Below are 16,337 nucleotides of genomic sequence, written 5' to 3'. Positions count from 1 at the left end.
CTATAAGCCAGAGAACAGCAATGAAAAAAATAAACAGGTTACTTTGTGTAAGGGGATATATGTTACTTCAAGGATGGGCTTCAGAAACAACAATGCATTTTCTCTAATGGGCATCTCCACTGCACAAGTTCCAGAAGCCTACAGACACCTGGATTATAAAACCTTAGAGTGTAAAATGAGCACAAAGATAATTGTATAGGCTTTCATCAAGGCAAAGGATGATAAACGACACAGCAAAGCATTTCATAGTTGCAGAATACTACACACACTCCAACCATAAAAAATAAAACAAAATAAAACAAAATAAAACAAAATAAAATAAAATAAAATTAAATTAAATTAAATTAAAAAAAACAACCTACATATAAACCAAAGCTATGCAGATTAAAAATTCTAAAATAAGCACAGAGCCTGGGAAAAGGAAGCTTAATGAGCTACCTTGCTAGGCGCAGCCTTTGTATCTATGAATAACGTGATGTTTACTCTCACATTTATTTTAGGAAAAGGAAAAATGACTGAAACTAATGTTCTAAAAGGTGAACATCAAAGCTTTAAAGGGACACTACTTCAGATCCAAAATGTCTAGCACTGTGTATATACACAGGTGAGTGATTAGCAGAAGGCTTTAAATTAAAGAATATTTTTTTAAATCATTGGTGATTGTCTTCATTTTTTAATAACCAACTTAACATCCTCACCAGCAACTGTTTTCTGAGGGTTAGGGCTTTCTTCCCTGAATTATGGATGCTGGCAGCAGATCAAACCAAAACCCTGAGTGAGTTACAACTTCCAGAAACCTCAACCAAGATTCTAGGAAAACCAATAGCCCCAATTTCAAGGCCTCTCTTCTGTATTGTCCTATGCTACACTAAGCTCGTAAAGCTTGTAAAGCAAGAGGCAGTGAACAAAAATACTTGTGAAGACATCATCTCCTACAATAGAAAAATAGTGAAGCAGCCCTGAGGATCTGGCAGGCAAGTGAAGGATGAATTAATTTTATTGTGATTAACTGAATCTCTTGTGATAAGAAACATCAGCTCAGTTAAAAATGAGGCATGTATCACAAGCTCATAATTGTGAAGCAAGTTAGATATTTATGCAGTTGTGCTGTCTCCGAGTTTTGGAGCTTAGGCCCTCATTGTGCACTGCAATATGTAAACACAGTAGCTTAAACCTATCACTTTATGTATCCTAGTGCTCCTACCATGGTATCTACTGGTACAGATGTGGCAGTCACAGCTGCAAAAGCCCAGAGTAGGGGGAGGAGGAAGGAAATTCTGGAACAGATAAAAGCAGAGAAGTGTTCAACATGGCTGCGTTTCCAACTCTGCTGTTAGCAGCTAAGCTGTAGACCAAAAGCCACATCCCATAGAAAAGAAAGGAGGACAGAGAACTCAGCAAAGGTTTTACTGAATTATATTCCATAATAAATACAATAAAGCTACCCAGCCCTGTAAGTTGCTTCCCTGCACTCAGTCTGGGCTACTCGTCTTTTGGTCTTTTACTGAGCTATTTGATGGAGATTCCAATAGCAGCAGAATTTTTTACCTTCTGCTCACACTTCTTTCTGTGGCATTCAACACAGCTTTCCCCTCTAGGCTGAAGTGCACTAGGATGGGATCTGAAATTCAAGATCTACTGGAGGAATTTAAGCATGTCCCAAGCCAACATATCTCAGTTTTCTCATCAAATACTGACCTATCTGAAAAGCACTTAATGCCTGCAGACACCTTGAACACTCATGGTTTCTTTCAAATGGCCTTTCCTACTGCTCTGTGTTTACTTCCATGGTCTACTCCTTTTATCAGTGTACAGCATCGGTGCACAACCGTACACAGCACACTTGTAAAGAGAAGAAGCATTATTCCTCCAGAGCTTCAGGGATGATATTACTAGAGGTCTGATTCCCATAGCAAGTACATTGCAAGCATAATAAACCATGTATTTGCATCAAGGGATTATGTCCATGAGCACAGGGGAATGGACTCAGTAGTCTTTCTCTATCCCTGACCACTGTGACCCCTACAGCAAATTTGCACTGAAAAAAAACAATAAACAAACAAAACCAACAACCAAGCAAAACAAAAACCAAACCAAACCAACCAAACAACAAAAAACCCCCACCTCAACAAAAATCCCAGCATAGCTCCAGAATGACAGATTGGTGCCTTTTTCCTTTTAAAACAAGTCACTTCTTATTTTATGGTTACATCAGATGCACTTTCCTCACTTAGATTTAAGGAGGACAGGCTGGTTATATTTCCTCTATTTTTGCCAGAAGCTTTGTAGTTTGTGCTTGATGCCTCAGGACAGGGCTGATCTAATTCCACAAACTATGGTTGATCTGTTTTGCTTTTTACTGAGCAACAGCTCACAAAAATAATCTCTACGATCTTGACTGCAGCAATTGGGCAGGATTAGAAAGTCAAAGGTCTGACATACACAGGCATGTACCTTTGTCTTTAATTCAGTGTGCCTCCATTATCAGACAGTAATTCAGATAATCTTCCTTTTGAATTTTAGACAAGTAACTCCTTGCACCCTTTTTTATTGGCATAACTAATGGACTTTTATCCCCTCTACATGAATGAAAATATACTGTCAACTACTACTGTGAAAGTAAAGCAGTCCCCTTATGTTGGCTGTAGGGTGCCTGATCTGAAGAGCCTCTCAGAACTAGCAGCTGGCACTAGTTAGCATCTTTCTGGCAGTCTCAGACAAGCTGCCAGCGGCAGAGTGAACTGGATACTCCCTGCTATCATGCCTCCAGGCAGGTTGTCACTTTCTACAGCAATGTAAGGGCATACTGGTAGATGTAGGCAGGGTGGTTTGTGCTGCTAATGCCTCTGCTGTCTCTATCACATTCATAAACAGTTCATTTCAAGATACAGTGCTACCAATTGTCCAGAACACATTTTTAAGCCTTTCCCTCTCACATATGCAAAGTTGTCCATCTCTTTCGTGAAAAGCTGTATTTTAAATTCATATTACACTGGAATTAGGCAGCCACATGCACATTCAGAATTTTGCTCCTCAACCTATCTGTCCCCAGTACTGTAAAAATCAGTCATTTCCCTTGGTCTTCTTTCCCTTGTTAAGTGTCTTAGTGTAGAAAACTAAAACTTCGCAGACTTATACTTCTGCAGGTCCTAAAGAAACTTTTTTTCTTGCATTGTGAAAGTTTAGATAGAATAAAGATTGTGGAGCACATACAGAGTGAGTTTCTGTGACAGTCAAGTGGCTCAGTCCTGTGGCTTTAATCAGTTTTTTTGATCAGTTTTCATTTTTCCCAAACTACAAATCCCATCTTCTGAGTTAGCACAGGAACTACTATGTTTTTTCTCCCAGTCACAAGGGAAGCTCATAGACTGCAAAACAGGAACTAACTTTTCCCAACTATCTCTGTTCCTGTTGTCTCTTCACTTTCATAACCAACCACTCAAACCAAGGCATCATGCCTTCCCTCTCGTCCCTTATTCACTCAAACTGAAATTAGCCCTTTGAGCCAAACAGACTGAAAGTCATCAGTCCAGTCCTAGTCCCTCTTTCATGAAAAAAATTCATCTTTTCTCAGCTTTCTTCCTCATATAGGTGATATGATGCATTTACACCTCTGTCTTTTTCCCCATTTTTCTTGTTGCAATTCCTGCAATTCCTACAAACCTTCTACAAACTCCAGGCCTCAGAATATCCCAGTTCCAGGCGAAAGTAACTACAACTTGCCTTAGAGAACTTCACTGCCTTGCTACAATTTCCCCATTTTAAGAGTTAAAAGTTCCTTCTCCTTCTCCTCTTATGATTTGTATAAAAAAATACCTTTCTTCCCATTATCACTGGTCTCTGACAGCAGTTGCCCTATTTTGTTTCATGTTTTACAGCCAGGTACCCTGTCTTAAAATTCAGAAGGAGGTGGATAGCTTTTTCAGCAGTAAATGCCTGGGAAAGTACCAACAAGTACATAACAAGTAACTCTGTTCCATCTCTGTCACTGTCTTTTATTCTTCAGTGTGGGAGGGCTGTGCAGTGTCAGAGCTCCCCATTCAGCACACTGCTAGATATGCTGGCCTTGGAATCTATTCTATTATTTATTCTGGAAGTAAGGAATAGGATACTTTAAATTTACAAAAAATATTCCTTTTCTTTTTGTTGTTGTTGTTAAAATGAGTGGTCTGTTCCATATGATGTATCTTTTCCTAGCTTACTGACTGGAAGGGTGGAAGGACCTGTCTTCTGCTTTATGGTATTTCTTCATCTGGCTCTGTAGATGTTTAGGATTCAGGGACTGCCGGGGGGAGGGTGTCTAATTTAATTTAATTGGAGTGTGTGCTTATTTATTTTTCTATTAAATGATCTAAATATTTATGAATGTATCAGAGTGCTAGAGAAAATAATCCCTCTTTCTATCAAAAGATAGCAGAAATAATTCAAACACTACTAAGAGAGAAGACCACAAAATATGCCTCAAATTTTGCTAATAGCTGTCATGATGATCAGTTTTTTGATCTCCTATGCTGCCACATCACACCCATGCAAAAAAATAATACCCTGGAGACCTATATATTCTTAGTATTTGACTGGACTTGCTTCCAACAAAACTAACCACCATCCACATGTTGTGGTTATTTACCGCAACAGTTATGAGGACATGTTTGTGCAGATAGCAAAAAATAAGTCCAAACATTGCCTTTCACCAGTCTATGAAGAGAGAATGACAGTTTTTTCCATATTTCACATCTACTTATCCATTAGAAATCTTGCCCTTTATTGAAAAATAAATGAAACCCCTTGGATTTGAGACAAAATTTGAACATGTGAAGTAATTACATTGTACAGGTTCAGAAAGCATGTAAAGAGGAAACAAGATACTTCTTCAAATCTCAGGTTTTCTTCAGAGAGTTCTTGGAATAAAAACAATCAAAAATGTCTGGTTTGTTTTTAAAATAATCCAAGAACATGTACAATATACTTCCATTGGTTTACCCATCTGCACTGGGGAAGAATTACCAGCTGTAGTAACTATATATAAAGGAAGGATGTCCATACCTACACTGCTGTTAGCATCTGAACTCACAGTGATGAGCATACCATTTCTTCAGCACTGAACACAGTAATAGAAACATCATCTCAGCAGAAAGTATGTCTTATAAATGTAGCTGGTGCATACTGTGAACTGTTATTGCATTGGGCTTTCCGGCTTCAGCCTATACACTTGGATTTAAGGTACATACTTATCAGACTACAAATGATCTGAGTTATATTCTACTTGCAGGCAAACACCAGCCTATGCAAACATCATCTTCCCGAGTACTTAATTTATATGGTTGTTCTGGATATAACACAGTGTTATATAGTCTTTAAATGAAAGGCAGCAGTAAAGGAGACAACATCCACTGCAGGATAACAGAGATTTATATACTCCAGCCAGCCCCAAATCTATTTTCCTAAAACACCAGGAGTAAAATTTGAAACTCTGAAGTCACAGCAGTTACACCTAGGATCAATCCAACCTTTAGCCACTGGTTAGGATAGGTATTTGTAAAAATACAAATAGCAAAAATATGTACTAGAAAACCCCCCAAAAACCAAAACAAACAAATAAAAAAACCTTGGGAGTAATTTTTTTTTTTCTTCCATCATCTGCAAATTTTCAGGTTGCTTTGCCTGCTGTTGTGTGAAGTCTATATATTTCCTGAACTTGCTTTGTTTCTCTGGGAATGAATATACTGATTTGTTGTAGTTTCCTTCTATTTATTCATTTAGGAGAACGTTTTTCAAAATGGCTGAAGAGTCAAATCCCTTTGACTCTCAATGGGATTTGTTTTCCAAAATACTCTAGATGCTTTTGAAAACCCTAAAGCCCCAGTCCTACAAGTCTGCCTTGTGTTCTATTGTGTTTTTATTTCACAATTGTTCTACTGAACTGGCTTACAAGCATGCATATTTCCTAATCAGCCCATTTTAAGGAACTCTGGAGAATACGCATAAAATACTTTGTCTTCTGTAAGGTAATCATAAGCACTCACAACAGAATGTTTATGCATCTTATGCTGCCCCAGCTCATACGTAAGTATATTAGAATTCAGCAAAGTGACTCTGAAGGATCAGAGAAGCCAAGAGTGCATGGGAGAAATGTTTCACTGGATAGTTTTAAATCTCCACTCATAAATCAGAGGGAACTGTGAACTGTTTGGAAGACAGTATTAGCCACATTCAATTTATTCCCTGACACACAGCGGGGCAGCATTTCAGATCAAATTTACCCTACTGAACACACTGTGTTACTCAGCTCTGCTGAGCATTTCATAGTAGTAATACAGAGGAGGCAGGTGAGGTGAATCATAAAAGATCAGAAAAGACCAAATCATTGTATTTACCTCTCAGCTTTCCTACATTACAGTGCTTACCAAGTAAAGCTGCTGCATCAGCTCACAAGGCAAAATGGTGACCTGGTGTGGTGGTTTTGAAAACCTGAAAGACCTCAAGTGGGATCATCCACACAGTGTTCCCAGTGTGGAATATGAAGAAGCCTTCATTCCTTTGTGTCTCAAGTTTAAAAATTAAATTGATTGACATAGTTTAGCCCAGACTCACTGAACTCAGTTAGACTGGCTCATGACAAGGTCTTTAAGAATTAAAATTCTGCCCCCCATCCCCTTAAGACATAACTGGTTTTCTTCAACAAAGCATCATCCTCCAGCATAGTCTGCATATTTGTGAATGTTTGGAAGTCACTTATTAGAAAAACATCAAATGAACTATCCAAATTATTAATTTAACTCAAAGGGTTAAAATTTAAAAATGTGTTACAGAAATACACCTGCTGAAGCAACAGTCATTCAAGCCTAGAAAGTCACAACTCAGCAAGCTATTCAGCTATTGCAAACAACTCCCATTGAGTATCTCCCATAACATTTTAGGCAATAAACAATATGCAAACTTAAAGTTAGTTTTTAAGAGTAAAAATTTAAGATTTTTTTTATTCAAGAATTATTATGCCCTATGTCAGTTAGAATGGTAGGTGAAAGAAGCAAAGATGACAAAAGCTTGCAAGATAAACAAATATTCCAATACCTTAGCCTAAGCAGGTTATAATTGCAAAGTGAATCACCACAAATACACATTGAATACCCACATCATTATCTACCTTTTGGAGTGATTACATGGATGATCAGATTAATAACTTTGTCTAAATTTTCTGTAGGCTAGACAGAACTAATTCAGCACCTCTGAGAGTCCGGGAAACAAATTAACCTGGCAGCATCAAAAATAATACAAAACCTAAAATGGCAACTTCTGTTGAGGAGCTTTTTAAAAATTAAATTGCTACTTACCTAGGGTCACAATTTGTATGTTGCCTTTTATAGCTCATATGAACTCAACTTCATTTTTTTTCCCATTTTTCTCCTAATTTCTGGTAGAGGTTTGACATTGCACTCTGTTTCTGATTTTCTAACTTAAAATAAATCTATAGAAATTAGTAACAATAAATCTAAGGAAATTATCAGCAAGCAAACCCAACAAGTAACCGACTGCAGTTAAACGCGGACTCCCCCGCCCCAGTCAGCTGGCCATGATCAAAGACAGAGCAGATCAATTGTAAGGTCATTAAAGACAAGGGAAACACAATGGATATTGACGTAAGAGAAAACAACCTTAGAGGAGTCTAATTGGTAGTACCGTCATTTTAATGGAAGAACTATTCAAGTGGGACAAGGCCTACTATATGCCCTCACTCACCTATAAGAGACAGAGGTCTCTTACTATTAGTGCACATGCCCAATTAACTACTTACTCAGCCATTCATCTGCAAATGACCCGAACTTTGTAATTGATCCCAGTGGGACCACCAGGGTTTCCCCAGTTGTGGGCAATTATTGAATGTTTCATTATGGCATTCAGCTGTCACCCACATGCAAAAGAAACCCATTTTATACTACAAAATGCTGTGTGATATTTCCTTTAAATTGTATTCATGTGAAGAGACATTTTGTGAAGCAGAATTCTTAGAAATAATCACAATACATAAGCAATTGGAGTGAATTAATTTTACCTGATTCAACTGGTAGTCATTATAATTACAAAACCAGCTCGGCTTGCTATAGAATTCTCTATCGATCAACTTCCATCTTGTAAGAGCAGTAAAGAAAGAAAAGCATTTGAAGGTACCTCATTATCTTCCTGATTACAGATGAGTGCATGAGCCAAGTATGGCTCTCTCTATATGCTAGCTTCAGTGACTAGTGTGCCAATAAAAGGAACAAAATGTAACAGAACTTGGAGAGTTACTTCTTCCATAGAAATAACACTTTAGCAGCTATAGATAGTTTCACTATTAAAAGTCAAAAAAATACAAAACTGGGGTAGATCCAGGAATTCAACCTACAGGTTAATTTACCACAGCATACTTAAAGTAATGCTAGGAGCCTGACATAATAGACGACATCTAGGGTTTGAAATTCAGCATTATAGACTACTTGGATTTAAATGGTACCTCCAATGTCACTCTCAATACAGTTATGATATGGAAATGAAGATTTGTGTCACAGATTTACTTTCTACAGTACAAAAACACCTCATGATCCTGTCTTCTAAAACACAATTGCAAATTTAATCACTGCTGTGAAATCAGCCTGAATTACACACTTGCAAGTTCTTGTGTGTTCTGAAAATATTAAGGTAATAAAATAAACTCATTATCACAGTTTCAGGAAGGCTGCAATGGAAAAATAAATCCTATGATGAACATCTGGCTGTAGGATGTATAATGAAGCCAATATAGAGTGGTCTAAGGATTGAAACTGGCCAAAGAATAAATAGCAGCAGACTGGTTCACATTTTCCCTGCCCTTCGTCTACATGACCATAAATCTTTCTTGAAGGAGAAATTACACCTACCTATTTCCCTAAAACAAGGATGGATCACTGAACGTGCTAAAAGGTCAACAGCAATTTATCTACGTAACCATCTGGTATAAGACTGACAGATCTTATCAGCCTGTTCTCTTAATGATAAAATATGATAGATACCATTATTTTGATGGGTACTAGTCCCTTTTTTCCCTATGCCAAGAGTAGCTTTTGTCAAAACACAAGAAATAATGCAAAGTTGCTAAGAGAGATTTAAAAACAAGCACATACAAATTTAATTACTTATCCATGTGAGAAAAGAAAACTGCAATGAGAAAATCATCAACCACCCAATTTTCATTTTGAAATGAAAATTCAAAATTTTGAATGAAATTTTTCATTTGAAATGAATATTCAAAATTTTCATTTTGAAAATGAACAGATATTATTCAAGCCCAAAACATAAAAGAACATACAGGTAGAAATCAGGTCTGATTTCAGTGTTGATTTTCAATGTTCTTCTGATGCTGTAACAATAGCTAGCAAAAAAAGTCCTGTGCCAATAGACATATAACATTTCATCACAATTCGTTTATTTTCCTAATACACTTTAATTTTCTGACCTCTCTTTTCATAAGCAACATGATTTACAGCAGATTCAGGGCCTGATTACACAGGACATTAATGCAAAAGGAGATGGAGTGAATTTATTGCTCACTAGCTACTTGACAAACTGAGTCTTGATGTGGGTATAAATTTTAGCTGCTAAGCTCTAGCCAGTCTTTGCTGAAACATGTATAAACTCCAGCATTTGGATAATTCAAAATTCATTCAAAGGTGTGTACAGACTAAAAGAGTTTTCCCCGATATGAAGCATCATTCCTCACCATTATGAAAAATTTCAGACCAAATGTCTTATTTGAGCTATAAACCTCTAAACAGATACTGTTGTAACAGAAACTGGTGTAAGTAATATCAGCCCTACCTGTACTGGGAAAAAGATCCACTCTGTGAGAATGCTGAGGCAAAGCTGAGTCATGGCCTACCTTTACAACTGCACAGCAGAGACATATTGAACACTACACAAATGTGAATGTGCAAGTAGTTCCCTGAAACTTTTTGTTCAAAGAGAGAGCAAATAATGGTCAGACTGAAGATCTATGGAATTGAATAGAAAAAGTCTCCAACAGATTTGAAGGGATTCCTGTTCAGCACTGTAATATTTGTTTTCATGTAACCCAAAGCTATTCTGCAGATTTCCAGCCTAAGCTTCTAAGCGTGAATTGCAGTGGAATTTGGAATGCATTCAAATGCTATTGGCTCTTCAGAAGTGGAGTTAAATTCACACTAAAAAGCACTGTTTGACAAATAGGAATATGCTTATTTCCCCGAAAATTGTGTAGATTCAAATGGCAACGTTGTGAAAACAAGAACTCTATTTTTGGGGGGGAATCTGAGTTTGTTCCAGTCACAAAACACAGAGTATCACTGGGTTTGCAACACATCCAGTAATAACAGAAGGTAGCAAGGATCACTGTGGAATTTTGTGCTTATTTTAAAGCTCTTTAAATCAGAAAGTTGCACATGCGATTTTCCAGCTTATCCATAGAAAGGCAGCAGTGTATTGTTCAGAGGTAAATAACACTTATTAACATCTTTTCATCTTTCTTCTTTGTAGTGTGCAATTTGCTGTTAATACATTTAATACAATATATTTCCATGTTTTTGAGCTGGTGTTTTACTCCTGAGACCCTGTAGAGGGCAATAGGAAATACAAACACGGCCTCCTCCTAAGCCTTACGTTTCTGAGACTGTAACGTGACAGAGCTAACGAGGATGGACTGAAATCCAGCAGATACATCCACTTACCACTTCTTATAACTTCTGCTGAATACATAAAGTAAAACAACCTCCGTTCTTCTGCAACCAGAGAACCTTCCACATATTGCAGGGTCTGTGATCCTTTTCCTCAACTTGAAATTTTTTCCTATTTTATTGCAAATGTGGAATCTGTCTATACTACAATTCTGACTTTAAAAAAAAGTTATTTTTCAATGACACATAGGTTCTGCAAGTCTCACTATTAATATTCAGTGCAATAATACTGAAGCAACATTGCCCCTCCTAATATGATTATTTTCCTTTTAATTTTTAGTGTTTTCTCCTGTTGCAGGGGTTTCACTAACTTAGGAGTATGTTTCAAAGGTGCTTGTTTCACTTATATTACTCTATTTTTTGTTTTGCTTTTGTTTTTTAAATGAAAACACAGAAGACTTATTTATACAAGAGCCATATGGAACAGACAAAACAAATTAATTGGGGAAAAACACACTAAAATTTCCAAAGGCTCTGTGCTGGAGAGTTAGACAGTGAAAATCTGCAAGTTGTTAGCATGGCTGATTTCAAGTTCTCAAATCAAGTATCTCAGTACTGGTTATTGCTCCCTTTGAGACAACACAAATAGCGGGATCAACAACATGTTGTTTCCCTACAGGTGATTGTCTAACCACCACCACTATCCTTACTCACAGCAGCAGCAGCTCCATCTGTTTTTGTCATAACTCCACATGAAGAGACAGCCAATGCAGGACTAAGCCCATGCTGCCTGTACAGTTGGCTGATGCCAAAGAGAACAGACAACCTAAACTCTGTCAGTATTGCCATCTGTCAGAGAACCCATTGGGTTCTCTCCTTTATTAAGCCACCAGCTCCCATGGCATTTACAGAAATTTTGTCCTTGAGATAATTCAGCTCAATATGATTAATGGGTTCATATCACAGAATTACAGAGCTGTTAGGGTTGGAAGGGACCTCTACAAATCCTCCACTCCAACCCCCCTACCAAAGCAGGGCCACTTAGAGCGGGTTACACAGGAACATGTCCATGTGGGTTTCTAATGTCTCCAAAGAGGGAGACTCCTCAACCCTTCTGGACAACCTATTCCAGTGCTCTGTCGACCCTCAAAACAGTTGGAACAGTAGAAGCCCCCAACAGTCTTGAGCTCATTTCTATTCAAGCGCATATGGAAATATGAGGCATGATGGGAGGGGTGTGTCTTTATAATATGTTCATATTGGATTAATCAAAGTGCACACCTGTATGCCTCTTGTGTTGGATAAAGGTTTTTTGGGGGGATGGTGGTTAATTTTTGTTTTTTTTTTTTCCAGAAGAGTGTCTAATAGGATTAATTTCAAGGCTGTGGATGTGAGTTACCATGGTTTTTTCCAAGCAAGGAAGAAAAGGCCATGGTGCAAGGCATTATGGGGCTCCCTGCCAAGCCAGCTCTGCTTCATGCTTCTTTGCCAATTAGTCTTGCAATGTCTGCTCCAAAGAAAGAGGTTACCAAGAGCTGGTTCATTTAGCATAATTTCTGTATCTTGTTTTCCCTATGAAAACAATCACTTGTTTATGCACTGGAGCTGGTAATTCAGAGACAAGAAATGAAAAGTAGGAGAGACATACAAAAATACATCTGCACCACCTCCATTCTTGTTACAAAAGATTGTCCTCATTAGGGAACATCCACCAGGTCTGTAGGGGAAGGTGATAAGCTACCTGAGCTAGCAAGGAGTGGCCCAGCCCTGAGCCCACGCGCACAGGCAGTGAACTGTGCTGTAAACAGTAGGCCACACCATGTTTATGCTAAAGGAGATGGGTGTTTGCAAATACTTCTCAGTAACTTCCCTCTGTTTGACCAGAGGCTGTGGGTCCATTGCAGACTGCGTTTGGAATCAGCTAACACCCTCTCAGCCTCCCTAATGTTACCTAGCTGTCTTACCACCTCCTGCAGCTCAGCCACCTGCTGCAAATATGCAAACTGTAATTAGAAGGAAGTGTTAGACCAGCCACATAAGCACTAATTTTGCAAACACACTGCAGCTTGGTTTACACAACAACATTTTGACAGCATAAGTATGTGAGTTAAAAATAGGGAAAAGAGCACAAATCCAGCATCTTATCTATGATGGGCAGATTTGACAAAAGCTGTTGGCCTTGCTGAGGTCACAGTGAGTCTGCCATTTTTTTCTGAAGCAGAACTAGAGTTGCACAGGGACTGCACTGCTGGCTGTCAGTGGATAACAAGCTGTGAAGGCAAGAAAGTATAGCTAAGGAGCAATGATCAACAATTGGAAGCAGTACAATTAGCAGACATGGATCCACAGGAGGACAAACTCCTCCTTTCTTTTTTTTACCTTCATAATTTTCACTAGAAGAGAAACTCCTACTGAATTCACTAGGCTATTGAGGACCTGCCACTGGGCAGGGTCTACCTAAAGTTAACAGCAACTGGGATGGCCCATGATCATTAGGAACTTGGCTCAGGTGCAGCTGAATTTCCCAAATGCAGCGTACTCACAGGCCTTCCTATACTTGTGAGTACATATAAAAAGTCAGTAACAAACTGGTTTATTACCCAGAAACACATAGGATAAGAAAAGAAGTGACTCAGTAGAAACAAATCCTCCACTTTTAATTATTGCTATCAAGCTAATGTTTACCTCATTGTTCTTAGAGAAGTCAGCTTTCGCTTGAAGATTCTGTACAGTGAAGACACCAAGTTCTTTTTCCAAACTGAAGAGATCGAATCTGTGTTCTAAATGGTGTAAAAAAAAAAAAAGCATTGAACAGTACAATTTGTACTTCTATGATAAGAAATGTGCAGCATGAATAATGACTCTGGTATTAAGTAGTTCTGGTCCATCTACTACACTTCCCTCAAGAGCAACTTCAATTTCCATCTCCATTGAGGTTTAAAAAAAAAAAAAAAGAGACTGAATTAGAAGCATGTGTCTTTTCTAATTCAGTTTTCTTTAAAACAGTACAGTGGAGTTAAAAATGTCTTGGACAAAGGGCAAGGAATTATGTATAGCTAGAGCAAAGTCAGCAGTATTGTAGCATAAAAACACACACTTGAGCTTTAAAATAGAAACTGCATGCCTGGATTTTAGCAAGGAACCACTTACAGCCCTTTTCATTCCCTGCGTAATGGACTGGATCAGAAAAAAAAAAAGCTAACAAATAAACAGACAAACAAAACCAAACCCACAAAACAATCTGTATGTATTCCAAATTGTTATCTAAACATAGAAAGTCATTTCAGCAGTGAAATTCCATAAGAAGTCAAAAACTTCCTAAGCTTCCAAAACTGGGTAAGGAGTATATTTACCGGAGTGATCCCTCTGTGTTAGTCTAAGTTCCACTGGAATCTTAAACCTGCAATGCAATGGGATTGTGACAAAATGCTGCCCAGAAAAAAAGTATCCAAGTCTTCACTGTATATGCATTTCAGCAGTCACTTCTACATTACAGAGCATGTTTTCTTTCCAAGTAGTATCTTCTGTCTCCTGCTTCTTATTAATTGTTTAAGCTCCAGCCATTATCTGCTTAGTTTCTGCAGTGTTAAATTAGGCCATTTCCTGTTTTATGTGAAGATATTTAATGGTATAAGCATGCTGATCACTAGTCAAAGCTGCTTACTAATTGGGCTTTGCACAACTAATTGGTATTTGCACACATGGGATGAAAAATCCTTTTAAAGGCCCAAACAGTAGCATTTCAACCTTCATTTCATTGTTTTCATCGTGAAGACCCTGCCTTCCTCAGCCTTGGTGCATCCATGGGGCCCAGGGTCTATTTCATGTTTAGTTTGCAGTTTGATGCTTATGTCCTTTCAAACAGCATTCACACCTACAGGAACAGCATTCAATACTGAAGTAAGTGCAAACAAACGGATCATGTCATTAAACAAGGATCCAGTTGTTGATAAGCTCCCAAGCAATGTGTAACTGTCTACTATGTGTAGCCAATTATGCCCAAAATGACCACACAAGTTCTTTTCTATTTGTTACAGAAATGAGCCTTCAACATCAGTCACTCAAAAAATCCAACCTGTTTCACATCAGCACCATCTATATATCTACAGCAAACTACAGCAACTTCCACCATACAGCAAACCATCAGCATTGTTCACGCTCAACTTTCCACATCTAGCTTTTTCACAGTCCTACTGGTCCTACCATGGGCTATTTCTGTATGCACATAAATCTCAGCCTCACACTTTGCATAGAATGAAAACAGATCACGAGGTGGCATACAGGACAGTGACTGAGATGAAAGGGCTGTGTAGTGCATGGTGGGGAGAAGCAAACTGTGTGGCATCAAACACCGTTGCCATGGGGGAGATACTGGATATGGATGTTAACACTTAGAAATGTGTTTTACTCATTTTGTCTGGTCTCTTGAGGAAAAAGAAAAAAGCAAATTCCCAAACTGAAGAGTAAAATAACTAAATATATTCCTGTAAATATTAGTGAAATTAGAGACATCAGATATATTAAAATATTTTTTTTAATCAACATCAGACAATGCAGAGTTCACAATTATTTTCCCCCAGTTTCAACAAATCACTATTTAGCATGAAGGAGAAGATTTCCACAGGAAATTGATCAGCTGCGGCTAGCATGCTGCAAACACAGCCCAAGAGAGCAGCAGAGGAGTGGCTAGGTCATTAGTAGCTCACAAGAAAAAAACACCTCTTTTACCTGCAGAATTTTATCAGGAGTTCTGACCTTTAAAGAAATCACTTCAGTAGTTAGTTAAAACTCCAGCATGTCACCCTGTGACAGTTACTAAGAGCAGATAAAAGCAAATAAAAGTAGTGGAACCGCTGGACTTCCTTAAGCCTTTCAGGCCACAAGGTAAGCCTAGCTTGCAGTGCTGACCACAAGGCCCTCCTCAGGGGAATGGCCACAGGTCTTGGCAGGGTGCACAAGCACGTTAGTGCAAAGTCCCTTTCTTCTTGTTTGCTGGTGTTTGACTGTCACCTCTCACCACAACCCACAGAAAGAAACTACTGTCCCAGCCCCTGCAAACACCAGTACTGGCAGGGGGCCAGCAAGGACCCTGCCAGCTCACCTGCCTGAAGAACCTTCTGGAAGCCTGCAGCTCCCACTGCCCTGCTGCCGCTGGGGAGCAAGAGCTCACATAGGGCTGCAGGCACAGCACAGCCCTGAGAGCTGTTGATGGGCTTTGACGCTATGCTGTCATAGCGCAGGGCTGCCCATCAATAAGCATCTGTGTGGCATGGCCGCCACAGCCTCCGACCCTGCAAGCGTTTGGCGCTCACCTTGGGGCACATGGATATCTGAGGCATTTGGTGCATCTCGATTTTCACACTCTAGCGGCAGCATGGTCTGCCGGAGGAACTCCAAGGGGAGCCATCCAGAACGGCTTTTGGGATGAGGGTGGCTGCAATTCCTGATGTGCTGAGGACCCCCCACGGCTCCCGTGTCACATCAGGCTACAAGGTAACCACCCACCCCCCAAACTCTCAGCGCCGCACCCAGGGGAGCAGCAGTGAGAAACTGACCTAAACTGAACGAATGTCCCCCACACGTTTCCTTTCATCTGTCCCTGACGAGTTATCCGGGTTCCCTCCATCCCTTCCTTAGGTACTGCTCTCGACTGAGCACTGCGGGGCGGGGGGAGAA

The 16,337-nt window shown here is 39.1% G+C and overlaps 1 protein-coding gene across 1 annotated transcript in view; it reads right to left on the bottom strand.

The window, feature by feature from the left end:
• The window catches only part of GRID1 (glutamate ionotropic receptor delta type subunit 1), a 592,171-nt gene extending 576,107 nt beyond the window's left edge, over positions 1-16,064 (bottom strand). Inside the window, exon 1 of the mRNA XM_057421472.1 lies at positions 15,974-16,064. Within this exon, the coding sequence (XP_057277455.1) occupies positions 15,974-16,037 (64 nt within the window). The 5' untranslated portion in view covers positions 16,038-16,064. The remainder of the gene's footprint in view (positions 1-15,973) is intronic.
• Positions 16,065-16,337: the final 273 nt, after the last annotated feature.

This window comes from Pezoporus wallicus, unplaced genomic scaffold (assembly GCF_028554395.1).
Source record: "Pezoporus wallicus isolate ANWC-B61680 ecotype Strahan unplaced genomic scaffold, APGP_CSIRO_Pwel_v1 contig_4816, whole genome shotgun sequence".
Classification (NCBI taxonomy): Eukaryota; Metazoa; Chordata; class Aves; order Psittaciformes; family Psittacidae; genus Pezoporus; species Pezoporus wallicus.
The sequence above is the reverse complement of the archived record's forward strand: the minus strand, read 5'-3'. Positions and strand labels throughout refer to the sequence as shown.